Source organism: Mixophyes fleayi, chromosome 9 (genome assembly GCF_038048845.1).
Source record: "Mixophyes fleayi isolate aMixFle1 chromosome 9, aMixFle1.hap1, whole genome shotgun sequence".
Taxonomy (NCBI): domain Eukaryota; kingdom Metazoa; phylum Chordata; class Amphibia; order Anura; family Limnodynastidae; genus Mixophyes; species Mixophyes fleayi.
In genome coordinates, this window is record NC_134410.1 from 14343369 (window position 1) to 14367381 (window position 24013).

Consider the following 24013-nt stretch of genomic DNA (forward strand, 5'->3'; position numbering starts at 1 on the left):
AAACACAATACTAACCAAACACAAAGTCCAAACAACAAAACTGAGCTGGGAACAGTGTCCCTCAGATGGATTCAGATAAATTAATTTAACAGTGAGTACAAAAATATTTTCTGATAGATCTTATCTGGAGGACACCGCTTTCTTGGGGGCATCCCAAAGCTTCCCCCCAGGGGAGGGAATGATCAGACATAGCTGAACACAAAATCTTGATGTCCAAAGCTAGCAACGCTGGACGCAAACACATGAAAACAGTAAAATTTGGTAATGGTGTGGGACAGAGGACCAGGAGGCTGCCTGAACTAGCTGGTTGGCCAAAGCCCCCTGACGCATCGCCCAAGAAGCACTCACAGAAGCATCTAGCGGAGTAAGCAGAAACATTTTCTGGAACTGGCTGACTGGAACAAAAGTAAGGCTGCTGAATAGTTGAAAATTTAGTTGAAAAATGCCCAGACTTAGTTCCTTGTACATTGAAAGGACTACGGCCCAGAGGAGAGATCCTGGGTGGATGAAGTTGACCTCCATGCTCCTCGTCTCCTTGCTGAAATTCTGGATAGAGGCAGTCCTTCTTTAGGAGAGAGGGGAGCGGGTACTGTCAGGCTCCGTCCGCGCTGTCCCTCCACGAAGCATTGATGGCCGCCTGATAGATCCGACGGGGGGTGTCCCGTTGATAGGCAACAGGCAAGCAGCCACCGGGCGCATGCACAAGACGGGACGCTCCTCTGTTCGGGCGGTCAGCGTGTCTGACCGGCCCTGCTCTCCTCCAATCCCCCAGCAGCAGCCTCTATTTAAGACCTGCTCTTATGGTGCCAGGGTATCAGGTCATCTGTTCTCCAGCTATTTGTTTTCCTGCTCCTGTATTTGGCTCTGACCTGCCTTCACTGACTTCCCTTCTGGATTGAGTTCTGTTCCTGTTGTGACCTCGGCTAGTTTGACTATTCTTCTGGATTCCGCTTCTTGCCCTCCTAATATAACCCAGGAAGCTCTTGGTTCCTTCCCGATGGTTTATGTACAACCACAGCCGTGGCGCTGTCAAACTAAACAAGGATGGTCTTGCCCTTCAGCGCCTACTGGGTCCCTGTTAAGAGCGTTCATCACTGCTCTGAGCTCTAGAACGTTGATAGGGAGCTTTGCTTCCTGGACCAAAGACCATGCAGGCAAATGTATAATTTCACTGCCCTCAGCCCTGACGTCTGGCATCTGTTACAACAGTCCAGTGGAGGAAGGATAAAAGGTGGCCCTTGATCAAGTTGACACCTCTCAACCACTGCCTGAGAGACTGGCGCATTTCTGGGGAAAGTGAGATAAGCAGAGAATAAAACCTAAGCTGGATCTCGTCCACTTCCGACAGATATCCAGCTGATAACACTGAAGGTTTTCTCATGACCTCAGCAACAGTCACTGGTGCCAGTGGAGGCCCAGGTGCTGCGCTAGTAGCCACATAAAACAGATTTTAAAAAATTTTCACATCTTTTGTCCTTTCCATCCTTAAGCAATGCTGCCCCAATTATGGGAAGGGTGGTATGGTAGACTTGGAGAGGCAAGACAGAGGAGTGTCCACCTTCCGACACCTCAATAGCTAAAGGATATTCCACAAGAAACTTATGTGAAATAAGAAAATATCTTATCCAGCAAAGCCCAAGCCTCTCAAAGGAGTTCAGATGAATGAGAAAACCACTCATTTCTTCTTTCCTTAAAATAAAGTTGCCTCAGCAGTTGGAGGATCATCCACATCTAACATGTCTAAAGCCTGACAGACTGCCATAACCAGTTCATGAATGCCCTGACCTCCAAAGCATTTGCCTTCCAATTCAGGTCTTCAGGGTCAGAGTCCCCCAGAAGCTTACACCACCGGAGCACAATCCTGGGGACCCAGGAGAGAGGCAAGATGCCTGAACGGCACCGCTACACACACACACCTGGGAGTGTGAGAGTGGAATGCTGCAATCACATCATCTACATGTAAAAACAAAACATATAATCAAAAGAAAAAACCTAACCAGCCCAACTCCTCGGCATTTCATTTAGAACCGAGGTACAATGGGGTTCAGATAGGGGAGGAGCTTCTATGTCAGAAGTTTTAAACTATCAAGTGCCCAGCTCCTATGCCCTCACCACAATCCTAAGGTAGCATTGCCCCCTAGATAGAATGTAGGACAAACGAGAAGACCTTGAAACGAGCTTGTGGATTCTCTGTATCCAGTATCATTTTAATCCCAGTCATGGTTGTTGAGTTTAATGGTCTGATATGTTTTCCAGGCTCTGACACCTGGATTCTTATTTACTCATATTAGATTGGCATTCAATGCTTTCATCACCTCCCTGCTCCTGAAAATGGTCTCACATCTCACTGCGTGTGATACACGTCTCTCGTCATCTCACTGCGTGTGATACACGTCTCTCGTCATCTCACTGCGTGTGATACACGTCTCTCGTCATCTCACTGCGTGTGATACACGTCTCTCGTCATCTCACTGCGTGTGATACACGTCTCATGTCATCTCACTGCGTGTGATACACGTCTCATCATCATCTCACTGCGTGTGATACACGTCTCTCATCTCACTGCGTGTGATACACGTCTCTCATCATCTCACTGCGTGTGATACACGTCTCTCATCATCTCACTGCGTGTGATACACGTCTCTCATCATCTCACTGCGTGTGATACACGTCTCTCATCATCTCACTGCGTGTGATACACGTCTCTCGTCATCTCACTGCGTGATACACGTCTCTCATCTCACTGCGTGTGATACACGTCTCTCGTCATCTCACTGCGTGTGATACACGTCTCTCGTCATCTCACTGCGTGTGATACACGTCTCATCATCTCACTGCGTGTGATACACGTCTCTCATCATCTCACTGCGTGTGATACACGTCTCTATTATTATCTCACTGCGTGTGATACACGTCTCTCATCTCACTGCGTGTGATACACGTCTCATCATCTCACTGCGTGTGATATACGTCTCTCATCATCTCACTGCGTGTGATATACGTCTCTCATCATCTCACTGCGTGTGATATACGTCTCTCATCATCTCACTGCGTGTGATATACGTCTCTCATCATCTCACTGCGTGTGATACACGTCTCATCATCTCACTGCGTGTGATACACGTCTCATCATCTCACTGCGTGTGATACACGTCTCTCATCATCTCACTGCGTGTGATATACGTCTCTCATCATCTCACTGCGTGTGATACACGTCTCATCATCTCACTGCGTGTGATACACGTCTCTCATCATCTCACTGCGTGTGATATACGTCTCTCATCATCTCACTGCGTGTGATACACATCTCTCATCATCTCACTGCGTGTGATACACGTCTCATTATCTCGCTGCATGTGATACACGTCTCTCATCATCTCACTGCGTGTGATACACGTCTCATCATCTCACTGCGTGTGATACACGTCTCATCATCTCACTGCGTGTGATACACGTCTCATCTCACTGCGTGTGATACACGTCTCTCATCATCTCACTGCGTGTGATATACGTCTCATCATCTCACTGCGTGTGATACACGTCTCTCATCATCTCACTGCGTGTGATACATGTCTCATCTCACTGCGTGTGATACACGTCTATCATCTCACTGCGTGTGATATACGTCTCATCATCTCACTGCGTGTGATACACGTCTCTCATCATCTCACTGCGTGTGATACACGTCTCATCTCACTGCGTGTGATACACGTCTCTCATCATCTCACTGCGTGTGATATACGTCTCTCATCATCTCACTGCGTGTGATACACGTCTCTCATCATCTCACTGCGTGTGATACATGTCTCTCATCATCTCACTGCGTGTGATATACGTCTCTCATCATCTTGCTGCATGTGATACACGTCTCATCATTATCTCACTGCGTGTGATACACGTCTCTCATCATCTCACTGCGTGTGATACACGTCTCTCATCATCTCACTGCGTGTGATACACGTCTCATCATCTCACTGCATGTGATACACGTCTCTCATCATCTCACTGCGTGTGATACACGTCTCTCATCATCTCACTGCGTGTGATACACGTCTCTCATCATCTCACTACATGTGGACACACGTCTCTCATCTCACTGCGTGTGATACACGTCTCATATCATCTCACCAGCTTGTGTCTTAGGTCTCCCCATCACCATGTCTCTGGGACACAATCACTGAAAGTAACACAAGGAATCTGGCTGTTTGTTTTCAATATTTATTATAAAAAATGATCACCTTAACAAAAAATACAAAAGAATGACAGCAACAAACACAAATTTCTGTATCCTACAACACACACTCCCTCATACACACAACTATCACACATCTTCAATAAAAAGTACTTAAACCCTTAACACGGTCTCTGTACATTCAGGAACAAGGCCCCCTGCATCTCCCATATACAGAACCAGAAAACCCAGCCAGATTGCCATTCCCTTGGTGCTAAAGCAATAAGGTGAAAATCGAGTTCGCTGCATAATAGTTTAAAATTCCCTTTAGTCCAGCTAATTTATTATTATATATGAATATACCAACTTATATATTCATAGTACATCCCATTCAAATCTGCATATATGGTTCAATTTTATTTATATATAAACTCAATATAGTATAAATAAAACACACACATATATACACAAAAACAGTCAACCACTGTGTCAGCACACATACATATGCATTAGTTATGGATGATGTCGTAAAGCTGCAAATGGCAAATGCAGGTAAACCACCTGCCTACGCACAGCAGACAAGTATCTTGCAGGTTGTACCAGTATTCATCCGAAGTACATAACGATTAAAGAAAAAAATAAAAATAAATGGGAACATTTAATTTATTGTTAATATTGTCGTAGATTTGGAAGGCGCCACAGAGCTCTGCAGCACTGAATAGGGGGGTAAACAGGGTGGACAAAGTAAATTCAGACATGTAAATAAACGCCAAGGAAGGCGTTCTCATGAGCTTACAATCTAGAGGGAAAAGGTCTGGGGAATTCCACATAGGAGGAGGTTGCAGTAATCAAGGTGGGAAATGATGAGAGAATGGATAAGAGTTTTGGTTGTATCTTAGGTGAAAGGGGCATATTCTAGCTATATTTTGAAGGTGGGCGTGATGGTGCTGCGAGGGAGACGGGAACTAAGCAGTAAAGAGAAGAACCAAGTCAGGGAGGAAACAACAGCCGCGGGCTTTGGGTAGTTGGAGGTAATTGTGGTGTTGTTTATGGTGAGGGAGAAGCTGAGAAGACTCTGGGACGTGGGAAGACGATGAGCTCTGTTTTGGACATGTTGAGCATTAGATAGAATTGGGACATATAACAGAGAGACAAGCTGGTCATCCAAGATAGCAGAGAAGGGCAGGAGAGGCAGATTTGGGTGTCATTTAACCCTTTCATCGCCAGGTGTCTGTGAGGATATTTAACCTCTGGCCAGATTTCACATTAATGGATGGAGTGGAGTTCATTTTTTTAATTATATAGTCTATTGTAGTGATTTTTACATTGTTTTTTTTTTTCTGGAGCAAACATGGCAACCTTTTCTCAACATATGCAGCTAAATATCTTTACTGTATTGGAGAAAAGGAGCCATCATTGTACTCTTTGGTATTTTCACGCAGTTAGTAAAACCCAACAAAAAATAAACTAATTTGGTGACTTCTAACGTGTACAAGGATACCTAATGGATATTCCCAGGATGCCTGGATAACACGGACAGAATACAGATCTGAACAAATACCAGCACCCAAAAAAATGCAGTAACAGATTTGTCAGTTAAATATTATGCACAATGTAGTCAAATATCTGACATCATCCAACACCATACGTACAAACCATTATTATACCCATACACACCTCATAACTACTCACAATTCTGCCTATATTTCTCTTATATACAGATCACTGTATTTACAATCCCTCATTACAATATAAAAAGCTCTAAGTGCTGGTGTTCCGCCCCGTCCTCAGTTCTGTCCGTCTGCCGGTGACATCTGGTCCTGTAAGTAGAGGGACAGATTGCCGCGTGCCGCCCCCGCCTGTGGAGGAGGCGTGCGGGGTGTCCGCAGCGAGGGGGGGACTGTGGATGACTTGATCTGGATGACCCTGGTGTCCATAACCTCGCAGTCTATCTGCATCATGGCCTCGTACCCCGGGGTGCGGTTATAGACGCTATCTGCGAGAAGGCAGGAAATAAAAGACTTGTCAACGAGACAGTGGTGGACCAGACAAAGAGGTATAAGACTGATGGACGTCATGAACGTTTAGACGAGAGGACAGGATATTGGATCCGTCACTCACCGTTCACAGACATGGCCGGCATCACCAGGGACATTTTAGGACGAGACGTCTTATTGTGACTTATAGCTGGAAGGAGAAGGTGATCCTGAAAAAAAGAGAGAGAGAGCGTAACGTGACTCGGCGGTGAGAGGAGAGCGTGGCAGAGACAGACACCATGACCACAGCACTGACCCTCCGGAAAGACACCACATAAAACGTGTCTTCTCGTCTCTCTATGGCGTCCATCAGAGAATGATCTGTGGGCTCCTGGGGGCCGTACAGCTGCAGCGGAGCGCTATGTATCCTATGGGAGACACAGAGGGAGCTCGTGAGACAAAGGACCTTGAGACCTACAGAGATCATCATCGCTTATTTATATAGTGCCAGCATTTCCCGTAGCGCTTTATAATTGTGAGATAGAACGGCGGAAGGAAGGGACAGCAAGACACACTGAGAAACTATCAATGAAAGGCAGAGAAGGGAGAGAGAGGAATACAGCAAAATAAGACATGATGAAGCCGGATAGACAGAGAGAGCCAAAGGGAGTGAACAAGGGAGACACACAGGAAATAGAGACAGAGGGAGTGAGCAGGACATTGATATATATCAGATGATTTAATCATGTGTACAATACAACACACTGGAAGTAACGGGGCAGGAACAGCACAGTATAAAAGTACAGGAGAGAGCCAAGAACCTGTGTGGCTGCAATCTGGACGGCTGCGCGGGGACCAGGTCTGATAAGGCCACACTCTTCCTGATCAGAGGCTTCTGGGAAAGAAGAAACAGACAGCGTTGACACAACGGTCGCTCTTCCTGTAACAACCGGCAGCTCCGCTCGTCTGCTCACTCACCTTTATCTTCCTTGGCTTTTTAGGGGGCGGCTTTCCGGTCTTCCTTTCATTCTGATGTCGGCGAACCCACAAACTGAGCTCATCGGCTAATCTAAATTAGACAGTGGGGTAAGGAAGTTGAGAGACATGAAGACATGGGGAGGTATGAAAAGGTCTGACAACTGTTTGCCCTCTCCCCTCGTCTTACGTACTCCTGCACAACTCTACAAGATGTACAGTACTGTGCAAAAGTGTTAGGAAAAAATTCTGCAAAGAATGCTTTCAAAAATAGAAGTGTTAATAGCTTATTTTTATCAATTAACAAAATGAAAAGTAAATGAACAGAAGATACATCTTAATCAAATCAATATTTGGTGTGACCACACTTTGCCTTCAAAACAGCAACAAAGCACCAATTCTTCTAGGTACACTTGCACACTATTTTTTAAAGAACTCTGCAGGGAGGTTGTTCCAAACATCTTGGAGAACTAATCACAGATCTTCTGTGGATGTAGGGTTGCTCAAATCCTTGTGTCACCTCATGTAATCCCAGACAGACTCCATGATGTTGAGGGCGCAGTGGGGACCGTATCATCACTTCCAGGTCTCCTTGATCTTCTTTACGACATAGATCGTTCTTAATGACATTGGCTGTATGTTTGGTGTCACTGTACTGCTGCAGAATAAATTTGGAGCCAACTTTGCATTTTGTTAATTGAAGTTAGAAACTGAAATTTATTTTCGAAAGCATTCTTACTTTGCAGCCTTTTTTCTACACCTGCCTAAACTTTCCGCACAGTACAGTACATAAACAAAACTACTGATAACTATGATTAGCTCAATGAAAGAAAGGACGTTGTAGATTGAAACATTCAGCCTATTAGTCCACTGGTGACTAGTAGAAGTGCCTCCTGCCTAAGTGAGGTTACTAGTTCCTAGTGTGCTGGTCGGCTGCAGTCACATGGACATTGCACAAGCCACACAAAGGCTTCCCATACAGTGTGTAGGTGATATTCACAAGTGAAACTAAACTGGCACTGGTAGCTGTACATTAAATAGGACGAAACAGGAACGATCTGAAGTAGTTTTGTAGAAGGAGAGACAAAAAAACCCACCAAACAAATGGGCAAAGTATGAATCATATTTACAACACTAATAATAATAATAATAATAATAATAATAATAATAATAGCTTTGTGTATAATCTTATCTTCCATCAGCCCCTGAGTTCGGGGGGATACGTACCGGAGCGACTCAGTGCGATTGAAGTGTCTGCAGTCAGAGGTGAGGAACAGCTGGTCCAGATCTCGGACCATCAGGTGTTTGACGTTGGCCAGAGACCCGGTATGGTTACTGGAAGAGATGAAAGCTCAGAGCTGACACTTCTACTACACAAACGTGGTCAACACCAGAGCTGGAACGAAGAAATAATCAATCCCAAAAAACACCCAATTCCTCCCAAGTATAAGCGATTCTGACACCAGTAAGTAGTATAACAGACAATGCTGTGACTGGAGCAGCTGCAGGCTCCATGGTGGTCACACAACTCGTAACATCTAGAACATGAACATCTAACGCGGTCCCCAGTCTGGAGAATCACTAGAACCTGCCCACAGATACCTGAAAGAGCTCTTGTGTTTGGGAGGATTTGGTGCATAGAACTTGGGTTCCGGGGGCTCCGGCGACCTGTCTTCGTTATTGTAAGTCAGCAAGTGACGAGCATGGTGGGAAATCTCCGGACTCTTCACAGGTTCCTCCGGCACAGTGCGGATCAAACTGACACAGAGGAAAAGAAGAACAAATACTTATGTGTGTCACAATCACCATTGGATAGGTAGAGAACGTCCACAAATTCCTAAGAGCACCATCGTCTCTACTCCTGTAGATGGCGCTATGCCTTTTAGGATGAATAAAAAGTACTTATCCTCATCAGGTAGTGCACACCCAAGGCTAATTATTATTTCACATTACAAGACATAACATACAAGTTGTTAATGTCAGTTGATCATCATAATACTGTGCAATCCTAACTATCCCGATGTGCACTCAGTCAGGGAACACATGGGAGGAGCCTGTTTATCAAATGCATAAAGACAAGACGGGACTGAGTAGCAGGATCCTCTGACAATATTACTGTGAACGGGGCACTGCTTGTATCTGACACACCTGGTGGGCCCGAAGTTGAAGGTCATGAAGACGAGGACGACCATGACGCAGACAACCTTGCGGTTGCTGGAGGAGCTGCGGAGCGATGCGTTCTGTATTGGAGGAGAGTTGGTGAGTGTCGGAGAGAGGAGCGAGGTATCTATATAAACCACCCCACAATATCCACACCCGCCACACACACTTATCTCCTACCCACCTCCCTGATGAGATGCTGCATGGTCTCCCTCAGCTCTCTGTTCTCCTGACGAGCGTTCTCCAGCTGTCTCTCCGTATCCTGCAGCCTCGCCTCCAGCCCCTGCACGTATTCCTTCTTCTTCCTCCGAGACTGGCACGCCGACTCCCTGTTCTTGATCATGCGCTGCTGTCTCTTTAAGAGCTTGGGCTGAAAAGAATTGTGAAGTACACCCAAGTCAGAGACCCTGAAGACTGTCGCTCCACTGACCAGCGAAATGTCCCAGCTGGGTAGCCGTACATTAGCCAACCCCTAAATTATGCAGTGAGAGATTTATCTCCAGCTATATCTATGCAGAAACAAACATACAATACTCTTCTCAGACAGCAACACTTGAATCAGGTTGGCTCCTAGTACTGTAGCAGACGGATACAGAAAAGACTTGTGCATTACTGTCGTTCTAGCACTCTGTGACTGACACGGGTGTTAGGGGGTTGCAGACATAACAAAGAACACAACAATCATAGTAAGACTAAAATAAAACATTTTACATTCACACCTTTAGAAAGCACAAAACTCTAATAGCCAAATAAGTCAAATTCAAGAATATTTTGTGGATAGAATTTAGAACATAATTCCAATTTATCATCGTCATTATCATAAGTCAAATTCAAGAATATTTTGTGGATAGAATTTAGAACATAATTCCAATTTATCATCGTCATTAGTAATAAAATAGTCACAAAATATCACTAGAACGTTAATTCGTCTGAGAGAGCGGAAGATGATTTTTGGGCTGCACCTGTCACACAATCCCCCCCCCCCCCCACCCACCAGACTTACATCCACCTGTGCGGGGCTGTTTTTCCCAGTGCTTGGGGCAGGCACGATGGTCTTGGCTTCAGGTTTGACGGGCGATGTTCCGGTCCCCCCATTCTGTACGGTCAGGAGCTGAGACACCAACACAGACGGTGAGGCTGAAAGCAACACGGAAAATACATTACTGATAACTCCTCTGTAGGTAATAAGTGAGACATCGGCTCATCTATCCATCAGCTAACAAATATAACCATCTATGAGACTCTGTCCATCTGGTAGTAACAGGGCATAGTGGGGGGGGTCTCACTATTCAAGAGGAACAGACCCCTAAACCCCCCTTGTTATTTGATAGAGAAAGGAAATAAAAAATAATAAATTGTTGGCGATTGATTCCCATTAACACTCAAAGAGGGGGGGGGGATTCAATTCTCCCCAGAATAATGCAGCGGTTACCGTAATATTGGTAATAGAGCGCAGGCCACATTAGGCCAATTGAGTTCCCCTCCAAAACCTTATTCATTAACAATACAAAGAGCAACTACTAGATAGGTGATTTCATTAGTCTAATGCAGGGTGTGTGGGCTCAGATCTTTATCAGGCATACTGGATCAGTATAGACATTTATTTGCTCTGTTGATGCGTGTTCAGAGTAACCATAAAATTTACTAATAACATAGGATAAGAGCTTGCATATCTCTGCCTTGGAGTGCAATGTTATACATATGTGCATTTGAAGATAACTTTACTTGCATTTTAGATGTGGTCGCCCTCTAAAGGCTGCGGGGAGGTACTGCAACACAGTGAAAATGCAACTAAGCCTTTCTTCTTAGCCCAACAATTGGAGTACTCACAATTTACACAGCAGGAAGAACATTCCAACATACAGTTGCTTATATTAATCTATATTTTCTTGCTTCAGCAATACTGCATCTGATTGAAGCATACACAAAAAAACAGTCAGTCTGATCTAGTATTATGGTCAGTAAGTGATGTGTTTGGAAGAGGACAGGGAGCCAACCTTGGACGTCATTCCGGGATCAGTAGGAGGGGAATGTATTTCAGAGGCGAAGTCAGAACACAAGTTTTTTGCACTAGGAAACCAGGGAAAGTGTTACCATAAGAACCAGGATTACAGTCCCAGAAAACCAGCCCAGTAGATGGTAAAAGGCGCTTGAGGAAAGGACGAGCCTGTGTGCATTTATAGAAAGCAGAAGGAGCACGACAGCCAAATGATTCCAATCAGACATTAAATTAATGAGCAATGTAATAAACAGCAACATGTGTGCAGAAACTGCAGACTCCTGGCTGAGCATAGGGCCAAGTAACAAGAGTATCTCTAGCCGCAGAGCTGACAATCCTCCACGGAGTACAAGAGACAGCACATAATGAAACATTTGGAGACGATCGGAGATAAAACTGCTGCTATTTTTAACACAATAGATAATAATGCAAAACAGTAAATTCCAGAGTACAGTAACCAGGGCCCAGCTGAACAGGACGCGCTCTCTGTCCAACCACAGTATTCAGAACAGACCACACAACAAGGGCGCTGTGCTCCTCAAGAGCGATCACAACTTTACACCACGCTAAGCAATAAACTGCGGAGCATTACAAAGGAAACGCAAAGGAGGAATCCATACAAAGAAAGATGATCTAATACACAAACTAAAGCTCAGCTTCATGGAATCCTTTTGTAGTTACTTTCAAACTATTTAAGGGACTTGAATCCTATATTTTTCTATTGCATATATCTTAGGTCCATTTGAAGGTAAAAACGTATAAATTATTCTGATTATACAACTATACTTTATTTCTATGTTTTATCTTCTTGCAGCGTTCACCATTGTGGCGTCTATTCATCCCCCATAATCCCTTTCTCTCAGTCACTGCGGTGCTGTGGTGGTTATGTGCAAACAGCCTTAATAGCAAGCAGTACTATTCACGTTACATGAATTCTATTACCAACCAAACGTACAGCACATTATTCCTATAATAAGGAATAAACTCTCATTCTTCATTATATAAGGAGTGCAGGGTACAAAGAGTTACACAGGGCTGCAGTTTTGAAAGTGTGAACTTTTATGCCGTTTACACTGTGTATAAAGCAGGAATGGTGGCTGCTATCCTAGTAGCTGGAAGAACGCTGGCCTCGCACGCTATCATATGGTCAGACGATTTGCTTCTTTCCAGCCAAATTGGCCTCAAGTGTGTTGGCTCCAAATGACTACCAACAATGCTTCTGCCCGGGGAGCAGGATGGAAAATCAGTTCAGCCAATAATCGCTATAATCTTACAGCCCAAATATACGACAAGGCCGTTATCTGACCTCATCACCGAATGTGCATAACACATCCATCGTGTGCAGAATAAACTCTATTTTCCCTACAATTATATAGTCTTTTATTTTCCCAAACAAAACATCATAGGAATAGATCAATGGAACGTTCTCCATTTTTCTCCTAAAACACTGCTGCGTATACCTTCACGTATGTCTTATATTATTCCTGAGAGTGAAGGGACATGAGAACGATCTTTCCCGCAAATATCACTTTTGTGAGATGACATTTCTTAATCACATTGGCTGAAGATGTGCAGAGAAAACTCCCACAGATGGACAACTTGTGCCCCATTATAAGTACAGGAAAGAGACCCAATCTATGACACCTTGTCAGGTGTGCTGAAAAAAAAGGCACGTCCATGGGAGAAAACGGGCAGCGAACACCCCCTCTAAAATCATTTAAATAATCTCAGCCCATAAAAGTAAATCTTGTTTTGCGCATTTGTGAATGTGGGCTCAGCAAGTAATGCTCCAGGTCCTCCCGACCCTCAGACATTGCCAGCTTTGCATCACAAGGCACCACCATCTTTACTTGAAAATCCATGCACTGTAGGACCTCTACGTTTTGCTATATGCCCTACTTTCCCACTGTACGGCACTGCGGATTTTTACTTCTCCTTACAAATAAATGATAATAATAATAGGAATAACATCCTAGTCAGCGATTAGGAATGCAGAGAAGACTTTCCCAAAACTATGGCAGCTACCACTGAGCAACTTCTGAATTATATGCCATAGTAACCCAGGCTGACATTTAGGTACGTAACACCGTACAACTTACCCACAATGATAACACAATTTTAGATTTTTCTTCTTCTTTAAGAAACATCATCAAGATGAGTAACAGATACCATCGTGATCAGCCAGGAGACAAACACAAGACATAGCCGGAGCCGCCTATCCGTGAAGTAAGTGTCTTGGTAGTCACACATAATAATGTCCTGCCAACAATGACATCATTGTATGGAGAGCAGATCCATACACAGGGGTTGTATGTTAGTAGCTGGACTGGATCGCTGAGGGCAGGGGCCTCCGTACAATAATACAGGAGAGAGAAAGGTCTCAACGCCAGGACCAGCGCAGGGGCCCCAGACAGGAGCAAAAACCAACAAGCCACCGATTGCTGGGGAGAACCCAGGACTCCTGGGCTCACTACCGTCATGTTTTACAATTAAAGGAACAAGATAATACAGAATACTGTACTAAAAACTCACTGGAGATATATAATATTTACATATCCTTATTATATAGTATAGGAATTTATAAGGATAATAGAAATCTCCAAGGAATTACATGACAGTATTAAGCATCAACTTGTGAGTTTTAGGAACTGCGGATTATAACGAACAGCCGTATAATGTTCAGTAGTTATTATACCATTCATTAGAATTCAGAACAGTATTCTTGAACCAGAAAGAACTAAACTCAAACATCTTAACTGATAAGTTATAACCTGATATCACACTACAGTATTTGCACCCTCGCACTACGGGGAGCTGAAGACAAATCTCATATCTTAAGGACACTGTCCTAAGTGGAACAGATTCTGGACAAAAAGCTCAAATTGCAAAGCACAGCTTGCTTTGACATTAATAGTCCACGCCCGTTTCTAAATTTAAAAAAAATAAAAAAAGAAGAGCAGTTCTGCTGAGCATGACAGCAAGTCTGTCACTCGCACTGTGATAGAGACAGAACCATGATGGCTGTACTTTGTTATGTATAACTACATCAGTTATCTCAGGCATCTTATTCACCTTAGTAAGATATAGTCAATGATATAATGGATGTTAAGTAGTGTCTTTTCTGCTCTGGAAATGATTGGTAATAATCTCTAATTATAACTTTTAAATGAGAAATCCACCCAAACGTAAAACCTCTGTCCTTAGTCCTTCTTTCCCCCCTCTAGAAGAAATGTGACAGCCCCTTGCCTACGTGGTACAGGAGTTGATCACACCTTATGGAGCATTGGAACTTCTGTCTGGGTGACAATCAGGGGAAGTTACAGAGTAAACTGCATTCAATGAGGACTTCTCAATGGATCTGACTGCAGAGAGCCTGGTACACCCTGATACAAGGATTGCAGCATCAACCGATTAAACAAATATTAGCAGACACTGAAACATGGAAACCTAATGCGTATCATGCCAGTAATAGCAGACACTAATATACAATAGACCAGCAAATCCTTGTTACATGGTGTGCAGGCAACGTGACCCAAAGCTAAAGTCAACTAATGTTAGCTCACATATATTTATATACTTTTAATACTGAAAGGATTCTTCAGTTTACTGCTTCAGCAACAAGGGATTTCTCATCTAAATAATAAATATCTGAATACATACACTATCTAACAACGCATACAGGAAAAAAAGATATAAAGTACAATCTGCTATGAACTCCTAGACCAGCACACACTGTGCATCTGTCGGCAGATTTGAGCAAAACAAGACACCAACAGCTGCTCATATAAAGCGGCACTTGCTTTAAATCCCTATACAAAGAGCAGCAGTGACACCTGCTGGCTGCTGCGAGCCAATACATCCATTATATTAAACAACTGCTGATTGATGCATCATCGTTTATCACATTGTTATTCTCAGCATTCATGACTATTTTCAGGAAACATATATAAAGCTGAATTGCTGTACAACAGGGTCTCTGCTGGGGTATATCCAGATGTACAGAGAAGGAGAGAGAGCGGAGGATTACCTGTGAGGGTGGGTGGCTGTGGCACAGGAGGGGTGCTGCTCACGGGGTGCAGGATGATGGCGTGGGGCGTGCTGCTCGGGGACACACAGGACTTGGTGCCAGGGGCAGGTCTCGGTTGTAAGGCCGGTTTCTTAGACAGGAACGTATTAGACTTAGGGAGACATCCAGCCTGAGCTGTGAGAAGGAGATAATGGAGGTAGTTATATAAATACAGGACTTCATGAAACGTCAGATATCATCATCATCATCATTTATTTATATAGCGCCACTAATTCCGCAGCGCTGTACAGAGAACTCACTCACATCAGTCCCTGCCTCATTGGAGCTTACAGTCTAAATTCCCTAATACAGACACACACTCACACAGACAGACAGCGAGGGAGAGACTAGGGTCAATTTTGATAGCAACCAATTAACCTACCAGTATGTTTTTTGGAGTGTGGGAGGAAACCGGAGCACCAGGAGGAAACCCACGCAAACACGGGGAGAACATACAAACTCCACACAGATAAAGCCATGGTCGGGAATCGAACTCATGACCCCAGTGCTGTGAGGCAGAAGTGCTAACCACTTAGCCACCATGCTGCCTGTTACATTGTTACATTATTCTTATTACACTGACTATCGCTTATGTTATATCCAGGCTCTGGTTATAATCACAATAAGGAATAATCAGGTAAGCTGATTATACAAGTTTATTTATTAGTAGTAATACTGGCAAATAACTTAAAGTCACTCAGAATATCTCCATGCTGTCACTTATTTTCTTCTATGTATTCATTTCCCTTCCTGGTCACGTCTGCCCTGATGTCTTCTTAAAGACATACTATCTTAACTTACTACTTATCTTATATACAGAATAATGGCACGAACTCATTTGCTTTTCTCAGCCAGATTATTTCTCCATAACCTACACAAAGCTAATTCCACAACCTCGAGTTGGACAAGAACATCACACAAACCAAACTGCACTATTATAGATTAAACTCCAAGACCAACAGGAAATATATTTATGATAAACTCTGCAAAGATGTGGTGTAATTCATTTCTGGAAGAATAGTAGGTTCTTGGTGCAGAATTCGATCAAATTGTGGATGTCCATCTGAAAGAGGTCACCTTGTCAGGTTAGGTGGACATCCACAATCTGATCAACATCTACACGAAGAACAACTGGTGGATAAACAAGTGTGTTCTCACCGTAATTCCACACTTAATCCACCTGTACTTTATTACCATGGATGAAGGAGATATATGTGTGGGTTGGATGATCCATGCATAAATACATGTAGTAACCAGTACCAGCATAGTGGTGGATGACACCAATGGACACAGCCAGTCTTGGAAGGGATCGTGAGCAGAGGGAACACCCCATCAATACAGAGGTGACCTCTCTCAGAGATTATACAACTCAGAAGCCCAATTTCAAAGCCTCATCTCTTTCCTCATATCAAGTAATTGGTGTCAGGCTACACATGACCAATCAGAATTACATATAACGCAGCCTGAACACCAGGAACAGTTTACGGAAACAAAACACGTCACCAATATGGTTGGGACTAACGGTCCTCAACAACACAGCTGAGTGTGGGACATAGGCTTAAGGTACTGAACAGAAATCTTGGGGTGGAAGCTGGTTAATCCTATATTTACAGTATTAGCTTGCTTGTGGTAAACACAGTGTATATTAATGACATGATGGGTAGTTGAGATCTTTCACTGTTTGAGTAGAGTGCTGTGAGTATTACTGTCCGCTCTGTCGGGGCACTGAGCCCGATGCAGTTACAACATTTTATTCCTTCTGTTGCCCATCTATTCTCCCGACAGCCATTTTTGGCCTATAGAGACATGCAAAGACGAGCCCAAAGACACTCAGGACTCAAGATGCTGCTGAATCATTACTCTGTATGTCTCTACACTGGTTGCCTGTTTTCTACCAAATCCAATATAAAATACTTTTACTAACCTAGAAGGCCGTCAACAAAGCTGCACCAACATACATCTCCTCTCGTCTCAAAATATCTCCCAACTCGGCAACTCCGTTCTGCGTCTCTCATCCATCCATTCCCGGTTACAGGACTTTTTTCGGGCTGCACCCACTCTATGGAATTCTCTCCCTCGCACAATAAGACTCTCCTCTGGTCTACAAACTTTCAAGCATTCTCTGAAAACCCACCTCTTCAGACAAGCTTATAATATTCCTCAACCACCCTCTTAATCTCACTAGATTACCCTGTTACCACACGTTACACAATTTCACACAAGACAACTACCCCCTGACCAACATTGTTGTGTGACGGGATCATTTAGCTTATGAGTCACTTTTACCTTTGCAATCTGGCTGGGCCGACTGCAAATGTAGACTTAACCTCATGTGTCAAACTCACATTGTTCCATAGATTGTAAGCTTGCGAGCAGGGCCTTCTAACCTCTATGTCTGTTTTACCCAGTTTGTTTTAGTTTACTGTGTTTGACCCCAATTGTAAAGCGCTACGGAATATGTAGGCGCTATATAAATAAATGATGATAGCTTATCAGAAGCCTATCCTGCAAAGAGGTGTGAGATACCTCTGCATCCATAGTGCGAACCCTTTGGGGACCCCCCTTTCCCGTTGTGCTTGTTACATAGAAGCAGAAGAGAACCTACAGGCCCATCTAGTCTGGGTGTGTGTTTTCCTGGAAGGGTTACTGTATTTTTTTGTGCATTTGTTAATTTTTCTACATAAATCTTGGCGTTATGTTTGTCCTATGCATTATTTTACTGAATAAACCCCCAACACAACTGCTCGGACACTATTCCATTGATCTTTACCTTTCTGCAAAAAAAAGTTCCTTATTTTATATTTCAGTCTTCCGTTTTCCCAATTTCAAAGTGTGTCCCATTGTTCTAGGACATTCTCTTATTTTATTTATTTAAACTCCCTGAATTCACAAGATTTATTTTAATCTTGAGTTCAGTGCATGTGTTTTGTTAACTGTAGCGTAACCTTGGATGGGCTCTGCGTAACAATAGTTATTACTTTAACTTTGAAACTCAATCACAAAATTTGAAGAAGAAAAAAAAAGGTACGTTGCAGTAATGGAGCCTCTCTCCTGCAGAGGGCGACATACGAGTACAGCTACAAAGAGAAAGACAGTAGTTCTGATCCTTTACGTATATTACCCAGCCACATAGGAAAGCTCTATACTCACCAGATGTTGCGGACACTGGGAGGAGAGTTATTTGTAGAGCACTGCAAGGGGTAGGTGGTTGCTCCAGGCTCGGACATGGGGGCGATGGCGGCAGCTCAATCTTCACCGAGGTTCCTACCTCTCCTAGAGACGGCTGTACATCCAAGCAGGGAAACATATAGGTATCAAAGACAGATATGTGGTCTACAGTGAATGGCATGAAGAAAGCATTGAAGGGTAAGAGGGCCACTAGGGATGTGGGAGTAAAAGGCGGGTTAGATAGAGTGGACATCAGGAAGGTGATAGCAGGTAAATGGGCCATCGGGAGAAGAGGAGGAGGCTACTAGGCAGGTCTGAGATAGGAAAATACCCTTCAAGTCATGGAGAATAGAGGACTACAAAGGAGGAGGATACTAGGCAGGCGACGTGCGCGGGGGACGCTAGGCAAGTGATAAGTAAAGCAAGCCACAAGGCAGATTACTTGATTGTAATGAAGGAGAACCATTAGAAACGTTAGGGGGTTGAAAGCAGGTGATTAGGCAAATCTGAAGAGGGCGAGCTGTCTACAAACCAGGTTGGGGCAGGAAGCAAGCTACAATAATAATTATGTTTCTAATAAGGCTTTACTCACTGTGTAGAGGCCATCACAGGATGAAGAGGAATCACAAGACGAGGAAGAGTAGGGGGATGCCGGCTCCGTCTTAACTAGTAGGTCTAAAAAGACAAATAGAATTTACTATAATGTTTCTATGCATAATGTTAAAATTTGGGTCACAAAATATACACTGCACCGGCATTCAATCTACAGAGGGATTACATAAAATGGGGGGAGGGGGGGGGGAATAAGATCATCATTGCACAAATGTTGAAAATGGCAAAAGTCTGTCTTTTCGGAAGAGAGAACGATATCAGGCAGCTGACACTCATTGGCTGACTAGAATAATTGACAAGTCTCTCTAACCAATTATACACTCCAAGGATGACTGTGCAGAAAAATTTAGGAGTATTGCCCACAATATTATGTTAAAACTGAAACTATATATACTTATCTTTACAAATTAATAAATAGCAAGGTTCCATTTTACTTTATACTTGTTGATACAACTCCCTGTGTATAGGCTTTCATGCATTTTTGCTAACGTTACAAAACGTTTTTAATTTCAGTACATTCACCAGCCACAATAACAAATCACATTACATTATTGTTCTGATCCAACTGCTATCTGGGAGCGGAATTACTTGATATATACACACCTGAAAAGTTCATACTGTGGATTTCATCCAAAGACGAGGACACGGAACAAGACTCAACGTCCATCTGGCTGTCATACTGCGGATAGGTGAGATGTGATGTAGACTGATGTAGAGATGTGATGAAAAGGGTTCGAGCGAGAAGATTGCGATAGGTCACTTACCAAATGCAGCGGGTAAGAACTGAAAGCAGATGCAAATAGTTCCCCGCATTCATCTGCGACATCTGGGTAACCGTACAGGCCTGTGTCTAAGAGATGTAATTGTATACATTCTTATCGAGTATTACCATAATAGGTAAAACACACAAGTCACATTATTAGATGAATCCCTATAATTGTATCTACGTAAATAGTGCTCTTCAATGCCATCATTCCAGCATTTACCAGTAATACAGAAATTCTGTCATTAACAAATACATACCTTTATACTAAGAATCGTGCAGCACAGTATATCCTTAACATTACACGAGTACATTAGTTCTATATATAATCCACAGTATAAAAATCTGTGTACCCGAAACTTGCACCCAGGTCTTCAGTGGTGAGCATGCGTAGCAAGAATCATCCCTCCCAAATGTCTTTTCCAGGCCAAACCCCCTGTTCTTCTATCCTTCCAAACTATCTCCCTTGTGTGTATGATGTACAGACCCGTGTGGATAGATTATATCATTGGCTCCTGAAAATGTATATATGGTTATAACAACATACAAGTTTTCCGAATGAACACTTAAGTGATGACCTGAACTCAACTTGTGTATACGTATTATTAACAAGAGCCTTATTTGTGTATTATATAAACTTTTAGTACACCTAACCTTGCTGGTCAGCACGCAGATGAATGTATATATAGTAAATTAACTGAACACCGATAGGATAAAGTACACATGCTGTATAGGCATAGAATATGTTATGTTAAAATATGTTAAAGATTATGTAAATATCTATATAAACAATGAGTTTTGATGCCACTGCTGCATTGTTTATTAATGAAACATGTGTATTATAGGGAATAATGCCACCCCTTACTGTAATTATTATAGATAATAGAAGTCACTCTCAGATATCTGTGACGCTGGTGACTTCTAATACCCATAAGATTTACATTACACAGGTCTGCCATATTTATCTACCTCCCATATCCTTCCCTGTTATCCTTTATGCCATTAAGGGTTTTTCCCACATGCAATTCTTTTTTGTTATAAAGGGAGTTAATTAATACCCTTTTGTTTATTAAAGTTAACAAAATGCAATGAACTGAACCGTATTTATGTAACAATCAAGATATTTTATATTCTTTTGTTATGAAGAATCAAGAAATATGTACACATGCAGTATTTACACCAGAACCTAGTATAACACAGTTTATGTATTATATATGTGCATAATATGTACCCCAGTCCTCGCTGGTCAGCAGGTTGTCTGCACAGAACTTGGTGTCCAGGTCATTGAGCAGAAGTTCAGTCGCCATAGTGGCTTCTCCTTGTGGAGTCTGACCTTGCCTGTAGATGGAAAGCGTGGCATGAGGAAAGAGGAAGGATAGAATGAGGGAGGATAATGGAATGGATGGGGGAGGGTGACATGCAAAACATTTAACGAGTCATAATAAAGACGGGGGCGGCAAACGCTGGGTTTTCTGTCTTCACCTTTCAATAAAATATCATATTACAATATTATATACCTCTCAACTGTCCTAATTTAGGCAGGACAGCCATCATTTGAAGGGCCTGTCCGCCAGCCAGCAGATGTGCCCCAACACAAGACATGTCTCTGCTCACCCTAGACCAGTGTTGGCTAACCTGTGACACTCCAGGTGTTGTGAAACTACAAGTCCCAGCATACCCTTCCAGCAATAAGCCACTATATATTGGCAAAGTATGCTGGGACTTTTAGTTTTACAACACCTGGAGTGTCACAGGTTAGCCCACACTGACCTAGACCATACTTGCCCACTCTCCCGGAATGTTTGGGAGACTCCTGAATTCCAGGCTGACAATTCTCCCGCAACCTGCCCGTCAGGGGCCTAAATGACGCGATTCACATCATTTTGGCCCTGCACCCCATGACAAAATGTCACAGGGGTGGGGTCATAAATGACATTATTCACCACAACCCCCGTTTCTGGGATCTCCCGGAGGGCAACAATAAAAACCTGGCAACAATGCCATGTACATAACAGCTCCAAGTTTGTTTTTACAAGAGAGGTACTAGGGACAGCCCTGTCCTAATGAGGTGCCTCACTATGACCACTCGGGGTCATGCCATAGTCTACATTACAGAGTGTGTGTATGTGTATATAGTACAATTGAAACACACTGCCTTGCAGAAAAAAGCCATTGGAAGTACTGTACTATAAACAGCGATACAGCAGCTTCTCTCTCTATATATATATATATATTGGAAGCCCTATGTCTGGTTTGAGGGGGATCCCAGGGCCGTGAAAACTCTTTGAGGCTCCCTATGGACCAGGTCTGGGGCTGAGGGACATCTACCCCCCGGGGCCTGTCCCACAGTGGGCTACCTTGGGCTGGGTCACTGGGCTACTTCACACTTACCAACTTTGAAATGTTGGTATCCGGGAGCCTGCGGAGGAGGTGCTGCATTTTGTACCCGCCCCCCCCCCCGTGTTATTTGACACGGGGGGGGCGGGGGCAAACACCGCGATTCACCGGGAATCACGGCGTTTGGGAGGTAATTCTGCCCACTTCACTATGAAGTGGGCACTTCCTAGTGAATCGGGCAGATCCGGGATATTGCCACACTCGCCCGGGAGACTCTCGCAGAATGCGGGAGTCGCCCGGGCACTCCGGGAGAGTTAGCAAGTATGGGCTACTTGCATTTTATTTACTTTACAATGTTCCTAATAGGCTGCTGAGCCGAGTCTCCCCCCTCCCCTGTACCAGGTGGTGCCCCCAGCATCTGACGCCCATGCACGATGTGCACAGTGCACACACCCTCAGTCACACCGGTGACCGGGTTAGTACACCGTCACTGCCGTATGGCGGGACCAGCCCCCCCTACACCCAGTGACGTCACGCCGCGGTACTCCCTAACACCCCGCAGTGATGCCGCAGGCGGAGGATCAGCGCTTTGGAGGATCCCGTTACATCACCGGAATGAGAAGTGTCCGCGTCCACCTGTGTCAGGAAGAGCCTGCAGCAGGCACCGTCCGGAGAGGGGCGCGGCCTGCGGGGACGTGTCCGCCAATCGCAGCCCACGACGGCCAGAGCCCAGCAAATCAGAGGAGGCCCTAGTGATGTCCCGCCCCCCCAAAGCGTCAACCAGTTGTTGAAGGAAGGAGGCGAGTAAACAAGAATCAGCCAATGGACAGCCTTCTTCAGTTTGTCTGACAGGCGATGTAGCCAATGACGGGACGGCTACGAGCAGACCAATGGTAGGCGAAGAGAATCCTCTGGGTGGCATCTGAATATGACATTCATCATTTGACAGACAGACCGTCATGCTTTGGTGCTTGGCGCATGCGTAGTAGGACTAGCACAGCGCCAATGGTGGCGTATGCGTAGTAGCACAGCGCCAATGGCTGACGGGAAATGTAGTTCCAAGTACAAAAACTTTCCCTACCATGCGCCGTGTGATTACAAGATGGACATACTGGGCATTAGCTCACAGTTAGGCAACCTGTGACTCTTCTTCTATTGAGGAACTACAAGTCCCTGCATGCCCTGCCAGTATCTGGGTGCCTGCACCTGTTCTCATACTGGAGGTACAGTAATACTAGTATAATGATTGCCATAGTTGCCAACTGATTCATTAAGGATCTTAACTTGAGAAACTTCTTATTTCAATCTCCTGGACAAAACCATGTTACAATGCAAGGGGTGCAAATTAGTTTTCTATTTTGCACATAAGTTAAATACTGACTGTTTTTTCATGTAGCAAACAAATATCAACTTTAAATGTCAGTGTACAAATAAGCTATCAAGTATTTGTGTGTTACATGAAAAAACAGTCAGTATTTAACTTATGTGCAAAACAGAAAACTAATTTGCACCCATTGCAGTGTAACATGGTTTTGTCCAGGAGAATGAAATAAGAAGTATCTCAGGTTAAGATCCTTAATGAATCAGGCCCCAGATTCTGAAGCTGGAGAAAACCCGGATTACACCTATACCCCTAATGTGTCCACTGAGGGTCTCCTGGACTCCGGCCCTATTACTGGGGACTCCAGACAGAATGACTTTTTCTGCCAAAATAACCAGGTGTCTTAAGTAACCAAGGGATTGCCCCAGCGGAAGGTTATGTAATATAATGAATACCTTGAGAACG

General features: G+C 43.9%; 1 protein-coding gene across 2 annotated transcripts; it reads right to left on the reverse strand.

Moving 5' to 3' along the window:
• Nucleotides 1-4204: 4204 nt before the first annotated feature.
• On the reverse strand, nucleotides 4205-23037 carry ATF6B (activating transcription factor 6 beta). 2 transcript variants are annotated; one of them, XM_075186527.1, is made up of 17 exons: nucleotides 22839-23037; nucleotides 21122-21228; nucleotides 19892-19977; nucleotides 19731-19806; nucleotides 19108-19190; nucleotides 18498-18630; nucleotides 15309-15482; nucleotides 10286-10419; nucleotides 9467-9652; nucleotides 9271-9362; nucleotides 8725-8880; nucleotides 8350-8457; nucleotides 7126-7216; nucleotides 6969-7042; nucleotides 6464-6575; nucleotides 6293-6377; nucleotides 4205-6167 (listed from the first exon to the last, which is right to left on the reverse strand). In XM_075186527.1, exons 2-17 carry the CDS (start codon nucleotides 21195-21197, stop codon nucleotides 5959-5961), a joined length of 1875 nt encoding a protein of 624 aa, XP_075042628.1. In that variant the 5' UTR covers nucleotides 21198-21228; nucleotides 22839-23037; the 3' UTR covers nucleotides 4205-5958. The 2 variants fall into 2 exon arrangements, with proteins under 2 accessions (XP_075042628.1, XP_075042629.1); XM_075186528.1 differs by lacking the exon at nucleotides 22839-23037 and having other exon boundaries at nucleotides 6969-7039; nucleotides 21122-22359.
• Between the last annotated feature and the right edge of the window lie 976 nt (nucleotides 23038-24013).